This window comes from Neolamprologus multifasciatus, chromosome 6 (assembly GCF_963576455.1).
Source record: "Neolamprologus multifasciatus chromosome 6, fNeoMul1.2, whole genome shotgun sequence".
Taxonomy (NCBI): Eukaryota; Metazoa; Chordata; class Actinopteri; order Cichliformes; family Cichlidae; genus Neolamprologus; species Neolamprologus multifasciatus.
The window spans coordinates 14542592-14559739 of NC_140444.1; the positions used below are offsets into that span (position 1 = coordinate 14542592).

The 17148-nt window shown below is 39.0% G+C and overlaps 1 protein-coding gene across 1 annotated transcript in view; it reads right to left on the minus strand.

Annotated features, from left to right (window-relative positions):
- LOC146516655 (sphingosine kinase 1-like) overlaps nt 1–17148 on the minus strand; it is a 41674-nt gene that overhangs the window by 15030 nt on the left and 9496 nt on the right. The window contains exon 2 of the mRNA XM_085163831.1: nt 6534–6683. Within this exon, the coding sequence (XP_085019957.1) occupies nt 6534–6683 (150 nt within the window). The remainder of the gene's footprint in view (nt 1–6533; nt 6684–17148) is intronic.

Sequence of the window (17148 nt, forward strand, 5' to 3'; positions counted from 1 at the left end):
CAGATGGTCAGTGATATGATATATGCAGTTTTTAGGTCCCTTTGAATATTAAAATTAGAGTTGAGAGACTCCACATTCATTTACAAATGGGCAGGCATTACTATAATGGCTGAGAAGTGGTAAGACTTACTTTTATAAAGACTTTATCATCAATCTCAGCCTACTGGCTTACAGTAAAATCCTGCCACCAGCTGACTGACCGGTCCATCTGTGGCACTGAAGCATCAGCTCCTGCAAGGGCTTGAACAGCTGCAAGAGCACCGTGTCACTTGAAAATAAACAAATCCTGTTTGGTTGCACTTCCTTAAATGCCATTCTTCTTGAGATGACAGCCTCACAAATGACATTACAGTTCTCCACATATCAAATTCCTCTGTTGTGATGGTTTAAGTGCATGTAAGGTAACAGAAAGCCTCGTCCTCCTGTCGACCTTAATCTTCCAGCTAAAGGCAGCTTAATGAACCTCCACCTTGCTTTTTACGTTTCCTGCCCGCAGCAGTCTTTAAGCAGCTGCACTCCTCCAGCAACATGACAGCAGGTGATGACAGTTAAACAGCACAACATACCGAACGTGTGTGTGTGTGTGTAGCAGGAAACACTAAACATTGCGACAGCTTTCTCAGCTGCCGGGAGCAGCCTGACGGTGAAGTCACCCAAAGTTTGTACACACACAATTGTAAAAACTACATCCCCCCCCCCCCCCCCCCCCCCCCTCCACACACACACACACACACTTTAATTCTTGGCTTTCACTCCACTGACCCAGCACTTCTGAGGTTGTAGTAACAGTAACAGAAAAACATCTCATCGCAGATCCATGGAGACACAGATGGACTGACAGACATTTCCCGCCCTCAGTTCGGCCTCAAGCAAGATCAGCCAACAGGAGTTTAAACACCACCGCCCTCTTCTCCGTGTGTCCGAGGAAAACGTACCTCAACTCAGTGACAGTAAAGCTGTGGACCAACTTTACAAGTTAGTTGCAGCTTAACACAAACTATGTCGTGGTTAAGTGGAAACCTCCATATCAAACAAGTATTCCCACAATTGTTATCTACACTGGCTACGCAGCTCTCAAAGCCTAAAAATGAGTGCCTCCGTGAACGCTAGAGTATAGAGGATATACATAGACTGTAGAGTTTCATCTTTTCTGCTTATTTACAGCAAAATAACAAATACAATTTAAAAAAAGAATCGATCGGTGAGAAATGTTTTCTTAACTGATTTTCAGAGTATTTCAGTATTCCAGATTAACAGTCTGATAATATTAGATTGGTTGTGGTTTAGGAAACATGAGTAAAGCAGTAAAAACCTAAATAAATTGCACAAGACATTTTTAAGACCAAAAAAAAAAAAAAAAAAAAAAAAAAAAAAAGTAGAAAAGAAAAGCACATGAATATTTTTAAATTTGTCAGACAAACTACTTTTCTGCCAGTTATTTCATCGTTCAGGCTTTAGAGGGTTCATTTCTGGTCCCTCCTGAGAGTCGCCACAAAATATGGACTGTCAAACACTGTAATATGTATCTTCATGTGTAAAATTGGCAGCACTCCCCTTTAAGCATCACTGCCCAGCCAATTTTGTACCCGGGTATGCTGTGTTATCTCCCAGGATTTCTGGCATTTGAGATCAATGTCTCCTTACTATTTTGAGCCTTTTACTTGTCTACAGCAGCTGTCAAAATGTCACTCGCTTTGTGCGGCTTTATTGCACAGCTCCAGTGTGATTTCCTGAATTCCTGCTTAACAGGAGGCTGTGATAGATTTTTAAACTGTTTCCTTTCAACATTTTGTGAGATCTAGGAAAATTCCTGCTCTCTCGTTGCTCTTTCTTCTGGTGTTCATGCAATAAATGTTTTAACATCCTCACATGGGTCACAACAGAGAATAAGAGCTCCGAGATGTACAGCAGATTTCAAAAGAGCATGACGAGTGCTGTCATAAATGAAAGAACAAAAGACTGAACAAGGAAGACAGAAAAAGCAACAGAGCAGTTTCAGGGAATAGCCATCTCTTCTGGTAAATATTTGTAATCTGTATTGAGTTTATGAGCCGGAGCAGAAAAGCATGACATTGTTTAATTAATACTGTCTGACAGTCATCTCAGAGTGCCTGTGAGGAATCAGCAGGCCTTCTTCACATGTGCACTAACAAGAACACAACCACAGACAGAACAACACACTCTCTCCTCTACACTGGACCCCCACAGCAGTGCAGTCATCCTTCATCCATCCTCCACCCCTGGCAGTGCCCGCAGCTGCCACACAGCAAGATTCAATAATGACTCTGTCCACTTTTGTTAATATACGCTTACAAGAGCATCCACAAACGCTTCCAGCCGTATGCTTCATACAGATGCCACTAACACACAGGAGCAGACAAACATGCTGTTGCCAGAAAACACATTATAAAGCACATTTTTCACAGGCAATGAGCTAACACATGGGTATAAACAACTTAAACTGACCGCTTTTTAATTCCTTCTTAAATGACAGGAAAACATAATAATACAAAATAGTCACAGGTAGTGAAGGAGCTCTAATGTAATGACTGGAACTAGTGGATGAGGCTTAGCAGAGTCCAGAGGCCAGTACAGTATTTTGCACCCGGCTGTCATCATGTTTTTTAATGCAGCAGAGTGGGATATTTTAACATGGGAATCTGTGGTGATTGACTCTCTTTTGAAACCAGCCTCAAGTTGCCACAAGAGGAGCTGCAGTTTTTGGCACTTTTGTTTTGGTTTCAGCTTTTTAACTCAGGACGCTGCACCTTAGTTAACTCTCTTTTTCTGTTTTTCTTTCTTTCTTTTAAAAAAAACAAACAAAAAGAAACAGCAGATTAGCAGTTATTATATTCCAGTGATCTTTGAACTAGGACTGTGCCATATCATATCGCAAAGAGGGATAAATATATGAATAATGTAAAAATGTAAAAATGTCAGACAAACAAAGAGACACACCCAGGAATGAGCAAGAATCACACGTCAGGCACAGGTAAGGTGTGGACCTAATGTAAATAAATGACTCAACTGAGCGTCAATAGTTGCGTTCCATATGAGAGGAAAGGCAAGCAGTAAGTCCTTATTACTGACGTGGTTACATGTTCGTAAAGGATGGCTTTAAGGGATATTACGATCTAATATTGAGGCCATATCGTCCGCCCTTACTTTGAACTTTGAACTTAAAGTTAAAGTAACTCAAAAATGAGTTTCGGTCACTGCTCGTTCACTGTGATGTTCCACCTTGAGTGTGCAAAATTCAGTATGTTCAGAGTTTGAAAACACTGATTTTACATTCACCTGCTGAAAAAAAATCATAAAAGGTTCACAAAGTACACAAAAAACTGAATGCCAGTGTACAGATACTACAACAGGAACGGAGTTTCACCAAAACACTATGGGGCAGATTTAGTAACAAAACTGGGTTTTGGCAAGGAAAAAAAAGGTACTATCATCTATTATAATGAGAGTGCGTAAGAGGGGAACGCAGAGATTCTTGCAACTGACCCTGTTGCATATGCATTTCTGCAAACTCTTTCTGAAGGAGCAACATAAAGGGAAAAAATATTTAAATCAAGCGTGCAAACTGATTTACTAACACTTACAACATTTTTACTGATAATCATGCAGATCTTGAAAGCAGAAAAAAGGCTTGTGCTACTTTTTGCACTTTAAATTGGACTGACTACACTTTGGTTAGGAAAGCATTACAATGTTTGTAAATCACCTGTAAAACTACCCACAGTACTATTTGGGGATCGTGCTCACACACTATTTTGCCCTGTTTAATGACGTTTTGTCTTTAACCACCTGACCTCTGGTCTCTGAACATGCCTGGTGGAGATATTTAGTACTGAGACATAATTCTAGGCTATTTGAGAGAGATTAGAGAGAAACATTTATTTCACAAGTTGATCAGATTGTCCATCGCTGTTGTAATCAAGTTCTCCTGTCAGTGGCCATGCTGTTAGATAGATGTAGATTTGAGGATTAATCTATTCTTATTCGTTCTCCGGGATTAACTTGTCTAAAAGTACATCTCTGAAATCATAAAAAGACTTGTCTTTTCGACATTCTCTGCAGGGCACCGTAAGAGGATTTCTTCTTCTTTCTTCCTGACTGTGATTTGCTCTCCCTCTGCCCTCCTTTCTTTCTTGGTGCACCGCCGACTGTGATGAAAAACACTTTTTTTTGTCTGTTAACCTACACGACACTGATTCACGAACAAACACAGACACTCAAAGAAAAAAAAACTCCACTGGTTTGATGAATTATCTGTCTGCTATGATACAGTTTTAGATGAGTTTCTAATAACGCACTATAAGATCATTACTATCCAGAGTAGATTACAGAGTCAACGGTGAACATGACAGAATTGGGGCCCGTGAGATTATATCAAAGCACATTACAGCTAAAGGGGATTTTGTGTGAATGTGTGTGTGTTTATGATGGACCTGTCTTTATCCATATGTGTATTTGAGTGTGTGCACACAAAGTTATTGCATAACAGCACAGCATGCTTACGGTTCAGAGGCAGTTGGTCAACATAATGGTGGCAGCAGCATGAAAACAAGAGGATTTGGGCAGCAGTAGATAGAGAGACAGAGAGAGGGAAAGAAAAGCAGACCCATGAATGGAGGTGTGGCCTTTGCTGAGCTGTGTGTGTTGGTTGGTGTTATCATTGACTCATCCTGCTAGTGGGAGGTTGACTTGTAAGCATGCACTGCTACAATATGAGGTGTGATTAAAAAGTTACAACAATACATCCATAAAAATTACAAACCTGGCCTGTTTAAGATCATTGACTCACCCTCCTCCGGACCAATATCAGTGCATCTGCTATTTTTAGATTCCTCCCTGGAAATCCTATTATGACCACTCGCAATGTTCCCTCGCAATGTGATTTCACCACCAACTTTAAGCATCCACTTCTCTTTTAATATGATCAAACTCACGTCTAGGCCTAAGCATAAATTCAGCATCTCAGCTAAAAAGAGATGCCAAGACAAATCTGCTTATCATTTTTTTTTTTTAAATACACTGACTATGTTTTGCTCCATGAATTAGTCCTCCAATTCACTGCAGTTTCTTTAGGGCGCTGAGGATGAACATTTAGCGTGTCACTGTGATTTTTCTGGCCACACCAACATCATTGCTGCTCACTACCTGCCTAATCACCAGCTGTGTCTCCCTGTAACTTGATCCACTTACTGTACCAAATTTCCCCTTGTGGGACAATTAAAGGATTATTCTATTCTAAAATTAAGCTAAAGAATAACGGTTCTGACAGACTGGAGAAGAGGCACAGGGTCAAGGGAAGAGAATGGAACTTCTTTTTAAAAAAACCCACCAGTTCTGAAGGTGGTCCGAAGATACACAATAAGATTATCAGCCCATAAACATCAAAACCCACACCTGATAACTCCCCTGTACAGCGCTGTGAAAAAGTATTTGCCACTCTTAAATCAGGAATTAACTGTGATTAACCCAGCTTTTAGGAAAGCTGATTCATTTTCAGTAGTCAAATTCAGGTCTGATTAGTGCCAGATTCAAGAAATCACTTCAAAGAGCAACACATCATGCAAAGAAACAGCTGAGAAACAAAGTCATTGGAATCAGTCTGGAAAGGTCTACAAAGCAATTTCTAAGGCTTTGGGACTCCAGCGAACCATGGTTAGAGCCATTATCCACAAATTGAACAGTGATGAACCTTCCCGGGGGGGCTGGCCTTCCAAAATTACTCTAAGACTGCATCCCCACATCAATGACTTATCCAGGAGGTTACAAAAGAACCCAGGACAACATCTAAAAACTGCAGGCCTCACTTGCCTCGGTTAAGGTCAGAGTTCATGATTCAACAGCAAGAATGATCTGGGCAAAGATGGCATCCAAGCCACGGCTGACCAAAAAGAACAAAAAGCACCAGCCAATTTAGACTCGCCAATAATCCTCATACACAACATTTTTAACTGTGGGAGGAAGAACATGTAAACTCTGTGCAGAAAGCCACCAGCTGACTGTGAATCTTTAAGCTAACCACATAAACGTTCCCAATTCAGTGTCTTTTTATTCCGTTATTTTATTAAGCACTCAGTCAACTGAGCCAGCAATTCAAATATCCCAGAAGATGATTTGATTCATGTATAATAGATGATTTCTTTCAGTCCTGTGGAGCAAACAGAGATTTTACTCAAGGACTTTTTCCTCTTTGGATGGATTCATTAAATATTACCAATTTATCTTAAAAGTCAGATACTCATCAATCCATCAGGCACAAATCAAGTGTCTGTCTCGTTTTTCAAATGAGGGTAAATCCGACAAAAATAGCAGAGTGAATATTAATTTACATTTTCAAGTCTTTTTCAGACTTGAATGAATTCGTTACAGTTATTGAATTCTCTGGGAATAAAAAGCTTGACTGATTTGTTTTGTTTGTTTGCAGCTCTGCTCTCAAAGTGCACATGTGAAGTTCTTTTTAATAAACATCTATTAAAAATCAAACCAAAATGAGCGTAGAATATGTGCCTGCGACTCACCCGTGATAACCAGAGTGTGTTTAATACCGGCTTCATTCAGCATTCGTTGGATGTGGTTGTTGTACAGCGTGAGTGCTTGTCCTTTCCCACTCTGTGGGTTCACCAGCAGCATCATCTGGCACGGGTGGGACATTTGGCTCATCAACACTCCTACAATGCAGAGGAAAGAAAATGTAACTAAAGGAATGCACAAATATGATCAGAATAAGTACGACGGGTTTGAAGATACACAAATTGTATACTGGGAAACTGAAACTTGACCGCTTCTTTGAGAAATGATTTAAAGAAAAGGCTTTATATTGGATATTTTTCATACTGCGCACATCTCTGTGTTATACTTTATCTTCAATAGACCATCATAATTCTCGCCTTGTTTTCTTTAGTGTTTTGTGCCCCTTCAGCACCAGTGGGAGGACAGCCTGGCAGGATGATGTATGTGTTCTGTAGTGCCATAAAAAAAATGCTTGTGAATAAAATGAAAAAACAAAGATGGAGAGATGAATAGTTTTGGTTTTATTTTTATATGCACACAAGATGCAAGGTTAATCAGGGTAATGCGTTTACATCCACTGTGCCAAGCTGAAATGCAAATTTGCATTGAGTTGGCTAATAAGAAGGTCACCCCCTAGCATTTAGACATTTCAGTAAGGGTACACACATTGTACCAAGAAAGGAAGTAGTTTTTGTTGAAATGTCATAAAATATTAAACACAAAAGACACAGCACTAAATGTTCCTACATAAGAAAAGCCAGAAGCCAGGACACCTGGGAATCTGCACACTGGTATATTTGGAGATGCACACACAAACAGTAGCCTTATCTCTCCTAACCAGCTTTGGCCTCGTGTAAAGGAGAGGATGGGGGTGCAAAACGATTGTTACTGCTAAAATATTTCATTAATACCGCAACAGGAAGGAACCGATGGAGTGCAAGCCTGAATCGCCTGCATAGACCCAGCGGGATAAAAGGTCATGATAATGAATGCCTTCAGCGACAGAAACATGGGCCATACACAGAAACACTTCCAGCATGAACTAGAGCCTTGAATGTTCTGCACATTAATGTGAACTGATTTTTGGCTGATGCATGCATGTGTTGACCCACTGTTTTTGGTATTTTTTCTGCTTCAGCTGATCTTTTGCAAATTTTGTGCATTCTTTTAATGTGATAAATGTACTTTTTTTAATCTAAATTTAATTTTGTGATATTACCTGTAATGTACCTGCAGCTGCTATGAAATACAGCTCATTTATTTAAGCACCCACTGATAAGGAGACTTTGTGCACAGACCTGACAGAAAAATTTGTGGACGCAAGCAGAAACAAAGGTCAGTGGCACACACTAACTTAGTCCAATGACACAGCTTGCATCTCAAGATGAATGTGCACAGCTCTGAGCTCTTTGCTAAATTTTTAACTGCGGGGTTGATGCAAATTAGGGATTGAAACAGTTATCAGAGGGTTACAAAGATCTCACAGTGATCTTTTTAAACACAGTGAAGAAGACTGGGTGTGGGGGCTTAAAAAACAGAGAGGAACTGCTGCTGGCCTTCTGTTCCTCTGAGGAGGACTAATTAGGTACTGCAATCCTGAATGCAATCTAGAGCATGTACGTTTAAAGTGGACCTATTAAGCCCTTTTTTATTTTCTCTCACTCATATAATATTACAGTGGCAGATGCCCAGATTAAACATGCTAAAATGTCAAATAATTAAGTCAGCAAAATGAAGTCTGAGCTTTTCAGAGTGCTCTTTCAGTCAGTTTTTAAAACTCGAATCCTCGCGATGGCAGTGAGAGGGGACGTTCTTTGAAGAGCTCTGACTCTAATCAGAGCAGCAGCATCCACCTGTAGTTCTTATGAAGGCCCAGTTAAAGGAACACTGACTTAAAGGGAAAGAACTGACTGACTGGATTTTGTATTTACCTGTATAAGGTAAATAAGTGCTCATTTTAATATAAAAATTACGCATTAGCCTAAAAGGTCCATTTTATCAGAAAGATTATTACTTATTATGCAAAGTACGATAAGAGTTCTGAGAGAGAAACGAAAGACGATATCATGGTGATATCTCAAATGTTTTAGAAAGTTATAAAAAGAACATTTCTTGCCTCCCCACACAAAACCCATAAGCAAACTACTTCATGAATTTTCCATCTCATTCCTCCTCTCCCTTTCAGTGTGTTTTTGTTGGAGGTCAGATGGGAAATATTTAAAATAAAAGGCAAAAAAAAAAAAAAAAAAAAAAACCCTCTGGTGAAGTTATCCTTAGCTGCAGCTAAGGGATCATTTTACAAACAGGTACGGGGGGGGAGGGGGAGTAAACTCTTCTAAAAATAGTGTGATCCAATAAAAAAAGTCTGTGTGTCATGCTATATTGTTTCAACTCAATATCCAAAAGCCCTCCAGTGATATTCCTGAGAATCCTCAAATTTTGCATTGCAGTTGATTGGATTTTCATCCTAGCATATCTGACAGCTGAACAACTGAAAATGCTTTAGTGATGAGTGTGTCTAACTGGTTAAAAACCTAACTGACAGGATGGGTTTTAATGGGCACCAGGTTACACAGTGATACCGCTGGAATGCAGAGAAACCGGTCGGAAAGATGTTTACACGTTACGGCACCTTAACAGTTTGACCTGAGGTGAAGTCTTCAGGCGTTAAGTCTTTTTACAGTAATCCTGAACTGAACCATTGCCACAACTTTATACACACTGCTGCCACTTTATTAGTTCTACGTAATATTGCAGCATTTGTGGATTAAACCGGTAATTTTGGAATCTGGACTATGTGGTGCTGTGGGATCAAAGCTCGATATTTGCTCATGCTTTAGAGCCAATAGACACATCTGAGTATATTTGCTTGTTTAATTTATTCTCATTTTGATATCTCATTTGTTATCTCATTATTCGTTTGTTGGAATAACTCAGAAGGGAATGGTAAATAAAGTGACAAATAAAACTTTATCCATTAATAGAGGACAACCCACACTATCCCCACTATTACTTTCCTGTATAAGGTCATCAGTGCTCTAGACACTAAGGAGAGGTTGGGGACTTGATTTAAGAAGTAATATGACATGGTTTTCTGTATACTTTCACTTTAAGCATGCAATTTCATTTTAATTACTTACTCATTTTTTCCCAAGAATTCAATTTTTTCCTTTTATTTCAGTAAAGCAGAAGAACTGTTAAGTGTTACTCAATACCTGTGTCCTTGATTGTAGTAATTCCAGGAATACATGCACAGGTTCCTCTATTTTGTTAATCGACCAGACTCTCTATCCTTCCTCTGACCTGCTGACTCCTCGTCCTCTCTGTGCAAACTGACGAGGCTTCTGCTGAAAATACACCCAGGACTACTTGGAATTGCAAGATAATGCTTGCAATTCCACCAAAGCATTGGTACAATAAGCTCCAATTCAATTCGATTCAATTTATATAGCACCAAATCACAACAACAGCCGCCTCAAGGCGCTCCAGTGGCCAAGGCCGAGCCTGAACAAGTGAACTGTGCACAATTAAGTGCAGGGTTTCCCCTGAGCTGATGCTTTGTGGGATGGATGGATCCAGGAAACAGGAATACTTTTTTCTTACTCTCTCCGTTGTTTTAGACAAATTCAGACTCGCTGTGGAGTTTTTATTACCTTCACAGTAACATAACCTAAAGTAATTAAGGTTATCTTCACTTTACTGGGCTCTGCTTCATGTATCTGAGAAGAGGGTTTAAATATGCAGACACACACATACAGGGAGGGAAACTATTGTGACTAAATGAAAGCAAAACGTACCAGCCTATCACTCTGAGCTCGTATAAAATGAGAGCATATAAATTTTAAAAAAATTAATTTACACTTTTTTCTTTTTCCGGTTAGCAGGTCCTTCAGGTAACGGTAATGGCAGGTAAAACCTGCATGTAACGGTACACAATAATCACATTAGTCTATAAACTGGCATTCAAGAAAGGCTGGTTATGTCTTTTTATAAATGCAGAGAGTTAACGTCACATTTCCTTGTATCATTTAGATGCAGTAATCTCAAAATCATAGCGACTGGACTCCTGAGGGAAAGACAAGAAAGTGCCCTCATGAATCAGCTGCACGACAGCTGGCATCGAACGCCCTGACCTTGGTCTGTGTGTGTGTGTGTGCATCCCAACACCCACACAGCAGTTCTTGCTGTCTAAACCCAGTCCTATGCCACTTCCTGTGTGGCACCCCTCCTCTTCTACAAACATTCCAGAGGACACTATCTTCTCGTCTGTCTGTCCACGCTCCGGGTTTCCTCCTCTATCATTAACTCTGCTGCAGCAGCAACATGGCACTGAGCCAAAACATCTAATATAAGATGCAAAAGACTGTAGCAATTTTTTTTTTCTCTAAACAATCTACTGGTTGGAGTTTTATGACAGCAGATAAGCGTCGTGTTTGTTTATTTGCTGTTGATCTGTATAGTCCTGATGAAAGCCCTGCTGATGCAAATGCCAATCAATTTATCATTATAAAAGAAAAAACAAAACAAAACAAAACAAAAAAAACACACAATTGGAGCAGAAGTCAAACTGGAACATCTTCACACAATTGGTGAAAAAAGAAACTCAGCATCTTGGATGAGGCGATTAAGGGAACTGTGTAAATTAAAAAGTAACCTCACAAACAACAATCAAGATAAAAAAATGACAGGAAACTTGCAACAACAAAGCTATGCTCTGCGCCTCAACTACGTTTACTTGATCTGTGATTACAGACGTCTCATCTGCTCTCTTCAAACCAACAGCATTGGAACTGTCCCAGATCTTAATGGAATAATCACTACTGAGCTATTCACCACAGGAAATAACAACCTAAATGAAAGGGAAAACCCAGGAGCAGTAAAAAAAGAAAAGAAAAAACACATTTTCTGGGAAGGTTCCTTATAGTAGCTTTCTGGGTGCATATATAGTGTGAGAACAGACAGCTTCCTTTTTCTTTTTCCTGCTGTATCTGCTTGTATAAACCAGACACAGACATGAATGTTTCATGGTAAACTTCAAATGCACTTATTCCAATTTTTTTGTGAAAACTTCTCCAGTCTTTTTAATACTCTTTTTAATTCCAAGTTTAAAAACTGGGTTATATAAATTCAGTGTTTGTATTTAGGAAGGGACACAGGGATATTCATCAAACTGCATCTTCGTTATTTCTATGACCTTACATGGTCACTGTTTCTGTTTGAAGTGTAATAACTGCTCTACGACTCAGTCTGACTAACAGTGATGACTTGCACTCATCAGTCAGTAGTTCCGGTATCTCAGTTCCCCTTCAGCAGTGAAGTATGACAAAGCATCAACCGTCTGTGATTAAGAAATTATAATGTTGAAATTCAAAAAAGTGCCGGGCTTTCATTACGCTTTGCTGAGCCCGCATCTCGGCCAGCATAAATCTGCAGATGGGACCAGTCAAACTGTCAAAACTCAGTGAAAACTGGGGATTTAAAGAGAGAGATGAGACATCGGGTTATATTTTGCTCCAAGTCTTAATGTCCGTTTGACATATAGGAAAAGATGACCATGATTCAGACAATGATTACAACTAGCCAAGAAGTTTTTTTTAAAAAACCCATTATAATTCAACACTAAGAGATAGGTAACTACATATATTTACATATATTTGTGTTAAATTAACCCACAGAAGAGTCTATGAACCAGACAACATTACATGAACTTTTTTGGTAGCTAATATTAATGCATAAAATTCACCTAAAGAACATGTAGAAGGAAAGACCGATACACCACAGGTTGTGCTCACACTTCTGCCTGTTGCTCAGTGCAGATTTGCACTCTAAGCCTTGACAACACCCATTAGGAAGGAATCCAGTTTCCACATTTAAGAGATTATTGGATTAACATCTATTTCGTACTGTATTTGACACAATACGTGCTCTTCCAGCTCTGCGTAATGTGACAGATTCAATGAGTTAAACTATTTCAAAATCAGTAATTCTCTTATGTCGCTCTAATGGGTTTTTTATTTTAACGTAGCCTACCAAAACATGGTGAAACCAAAATTAAATAAATAGTGGAAGCCACTTTAGTGATTACATCTGAGAGAAATGTTTATAGGGTTGTACAACTAATTGAATTTTAATCTCATTCATGATTTTGGCTTCCCACAATTAAATGAGCATGATGGAGCAAAATTTAAAATGCACCTACTTCTACATAAAACGCAAAGCAATAGAAACTCAAGTGTTTTCTAAATCAGCATAAGCCTGCATGTGACAATCACAGCTGTTCCTGGACTAGTCTAGATAAGTAAGAACAAATTAAAAGACAGATATACAAACAGAACAACAGGGCTTGACAAGCTTGTTTGGAAATACTTCAGATTAGATAGAACCACCTGAAAACATACCACAAACTGCACTGTAATTAATGCATGAAGCCCAAGAAAAACAATGAAGTGGTTGCTACCATTAATTAACTACCATCACCTCAGACATCCATCAAAATAAGCCTGTGTAGGTTTTGAAAATACATGCTCAATCATCCAGGTAAGGAAATCCCAGAAAGTTTATTCTGTTCACTGAAGTCATCACGAGGACGAGTGACAAAATGTTTCTCCCACTGAAAACACTACCTGCAGGTGAACAGACTCAACTGAACGGCAAACCAGAGCAGCGCATCCGTGTATCCATCCAGCTCGCAAAGATGCACTGAAACCGCCAACCAATCGCACCCATTTGGCCAAAGATGTGTTTTCCAACAAACACATACCTTCGCCAAAATATCTATCCATCTACCTACCTAAGAAGCTATGTGAATAAGGACGACCATTTTTTTAATACAAAACTTAGATGTGAAGACGTGAGAGCAGTGTTCTGTTTACATGAGATGTCATTAAAATCAATAAATAGTCATGATAAATAAACGTGATCTCAATACTGAACAAAATGAGAGCCTTAATGAAAAGGGCGCAAAAATCACCATATTCTCCATGTTGCCATTAATTATGTTTTTGGAGTCAAATCAATGTGCAAAATCCTAAAAGTATACTTATTAGGATCCTATAAATTCATTACAAGACAAACTGTGGTATGGTTTATAATCCCAGCTGAACTGTGGGCTCCATCATGGGAACAGTTCCTCAACTGTTTGTCTTTTTTAGCATGGTAACTTTGGATAAGTGTTAAATGACATATTGTGCAAACGAGCTTCCGATACCAAAACTAAACTAGATTTTCTTCTTTGTTGGAATTCCAAACACTTGGTTTTGCATATTTTACTACAATACATTCCATTTGAGTTTGTTATTGTTTGTGTCATTGTGACGTTGATCACACTATTGCATGCTTGCTGCTTTCCTATTGGCTGGTTAACAGCTGTAGGTCGTAGTGGCAGTCACATTGTGAGTTGATCATCCCAAATTTCTGCCGTTGTTTGAAATTCTTTTTGTAGAAAGATCGACCTCATACAGGAGACTGTGTGAGTTTTGAAGCCACGACAAACAGTATCTTTCACGCTAGTCATCTTTCATCAGCACAGTGTATACTCAGCTTTACCGTCTGTGTTTACAAATTGATTAAAATGAAACTTTCCATGCTTCAGAAAACAAAGTGTTCATTAAAGGCCCTTACAGAATATTTTAAAGTGATATTTTAGGTTAAGACTTTCCTTTTGAAACTGAATCATAGGCTCTGCCTTTAAAGAAACCACATCTGACTGGAGCTAACTGCAGGAGCACTTAGCTGCACTGAGGTGATAACTCTTCAAGCGGTTTGTAAATCAAAGAGTGGAAGCTCCTCAAGCTCACAAGCAAATTTCTGCTGAGCCAGAACCACAAAGGGTGTGGAAGGCTGAGGAGCAGGAGGAGGTGGCAGTGGTTAGCCTTCTGTAAATCTATATTAAGTAAGGCAGAGAGTTTACGACACTGAGGTTTGAATTGAAATCACCCTGCATGTATATTACGCAGTTGCCCTTACTGTATCCTGAGCTAAGAGATAAATGGAAAGGTTGTGAAAGGAGAAAGAGGATGTAATAGCTGTCTGTCTGTGTGGAGTGACTTAGATTCCATCTGTGTATTTTAGGCCCTAGAGTGAGATTGGGGAAGGGAAGTTAGAAAACAACCAATAAGTAAGATACTTAACGTTATCCAAACTGGCCTTTAGTTCGACTTTTTTTTTTTTAATTTATTTATTTTTACATAAAGTCACAAGACAAGAGCACAAAAAACAAAACTAAAATGCAGCAATATACAAGAAAAAGTGTACACTGCTGCTGTATGGAAGAAATGTAAATGTTTTCCACCTTAAAAAAAAACCCATAACCACATTTTTTTTTTAAACTAGGAAAGACTGACTTACTCTTAGGTGTAGCAGCTGCTCTGCTGTAGCCTGAATGGACTGTGGTTGCTGCTGTCGGCGTATCAAAGAATGACTTGAGAAGCCTTTTCTGAGAATAGAAATCTGGCAAAGCACAGAAAACTTTCTGCACTCACTGCTATAATGTACAGATAGTCATCTTCTTGTTTTGTATTCAGCTCCTGCATCTATATCCAAGTCTCACAGGGTTTCTTTGAAATGTATTGTACTGTTTGCTTTTTTCATAGTTAGACAGAGAGGGACATTATGGACACAAAGCTGCAGCGAGCCTCAGTACCTACAGTGAGCTCCGGTGAGAGAACGAGACACTGAACTCGAGCTACAGACAGCACATCAAGTTCTATCGCTGCGTATGTTGGGTAAGGTCCACAGGGAGAAAACTGCTGCTGCCACTGCTGTCTGACTGCACACACCAATGCCTCCAACGCTGCAGTGAGAACTCATGAAGCTCTGCTTATTGTAGACTTCTCTTTTGATCCTGTACGACACAGACAACCTGCTATGAATAAAATATGTAGGTTCACTTCCAAGAATTGAGAAGCGTTATTACTACTGACAGTTCACGACCGATTAATCAGAAGAGTGAACTAAATTAAACATGCTTCTAAATGTGAGAAAAACCACACCTGGGTTGTTGTTCTGAACTTCTTCAATCTGACTAAACAAATGCCACGATTGAAGAACAGTAAAACTGCACTATACTGCCCAAACTATTCACTCATCAATCTAAATCAGGTGCTCCATGGCCACAGGTTTATAAAGTCAAGCACCTGAATGCTTAAGCATATCAAGACAATTTGGACAATTTCACGCTCCCCTCTTTATTTGAATAATTTGTCATTATTCCAACATGACTGCACACCAGGTCCATAAAGACACGGATGAGTGAGATTGATGTGGAAGAATTTGGCTGGCCAAAAAGAACAGCTAATCTTTGGGATGAATTACAGTGGAGACTGTGACTGCGACAATAATAATGCAGAGCTTATTTAGTGAGCGTAACTTATCTTATTTTTTGTAGCTACAATTTACAGATGCCCATTAAACATACAAGAAAACACAGAGTTACTGTTCTAAATATAGGACAGCTATAACGATAAACTTGCTGAATGTGTGTGTGTTCGATGTGTGACTGCATCTGTTCAAAACGTAGACGTGCAGGATGGGCAGACTGCAGTCTGCAGCTTTCTCGAGAACCGCTCATCTAAAAATGAATGAATGACTGAACTCGTTTGTCACAGGAAACCAAAGACAAACATAGAACGCGTGTGACTACATTCCTTTAAAGTAATGCAAATATGCCTTTTTAAGGGTTAAGACTTGGTGTTAGGGTTATGCTGAGAACATCATATTTAGGGGTGACATGCTTGAAAATGATGCATTAAATTAGTGTCACCAAAAAGCCTGCCTAGCCTGTGTGTCTAGGTATGCTTCCCCTCCACAAACAGGGTGGAGAAGGGAGTGGTTAATTTAGGGGAAAAACTGGTTACAGTACATAACTTTTAGTTCAAATATGACCATCCCAAAAAAAAAAAAAAAAAAAAGGTCAAAGACATGAGTGCACTTTCTCAAATGACTTGCAATAGACAAACCAAAGTTGACAAAGGCAAAAATCAGATGAAAACATAAATTACATGTATTTGTAAAATAATGGCACCTGTTCTTTTTGTGTCCAGTTATCAAATGTACTTATTGTGTTTGCATATGCACCCACACTTTTTGTACTTTGTGTTTACTGTGTACGTATTTACTATATTATAAAAAAAGATCTGCATTTTAAAATTCATATTTTTAAAATACAGGTCTTATGACGTAATGAACCCAAATTTGAAATTTTTGGTTCAAACTTTCATCATTATGTATGCAGGAGAAGTACAGCAGTGAATGTCTACAGCCATTTGTTAAAAAAAAACAAACAAAAAAAAAAACGATCCAGCCTCCGTCAAAGTTGGAGCCTCCATTTCAGCAAGTGGTGTTGCAGATCTTGCCAAAAATGACGATAAAGAATTTACAAGAAAGCTTGGCTGAGAGAGTTCAGACTATGTTGAAGAATAAAGGTGATCAAACTAAATATAGACTTTCAAGCTTAGCATTGTTCAAACTCTGTTTCTGCCTTATATACAGTCATTCCATGTTTGCACATTTTAATAAACTGCTACCCATGTCCCATTTTCCTACCAAATCATAAAGAAATGAGAGGTGACTCAAGATTTTACAGTAGCACAATGTTGTACGTGATTTTAACTATGAAAAGTATCC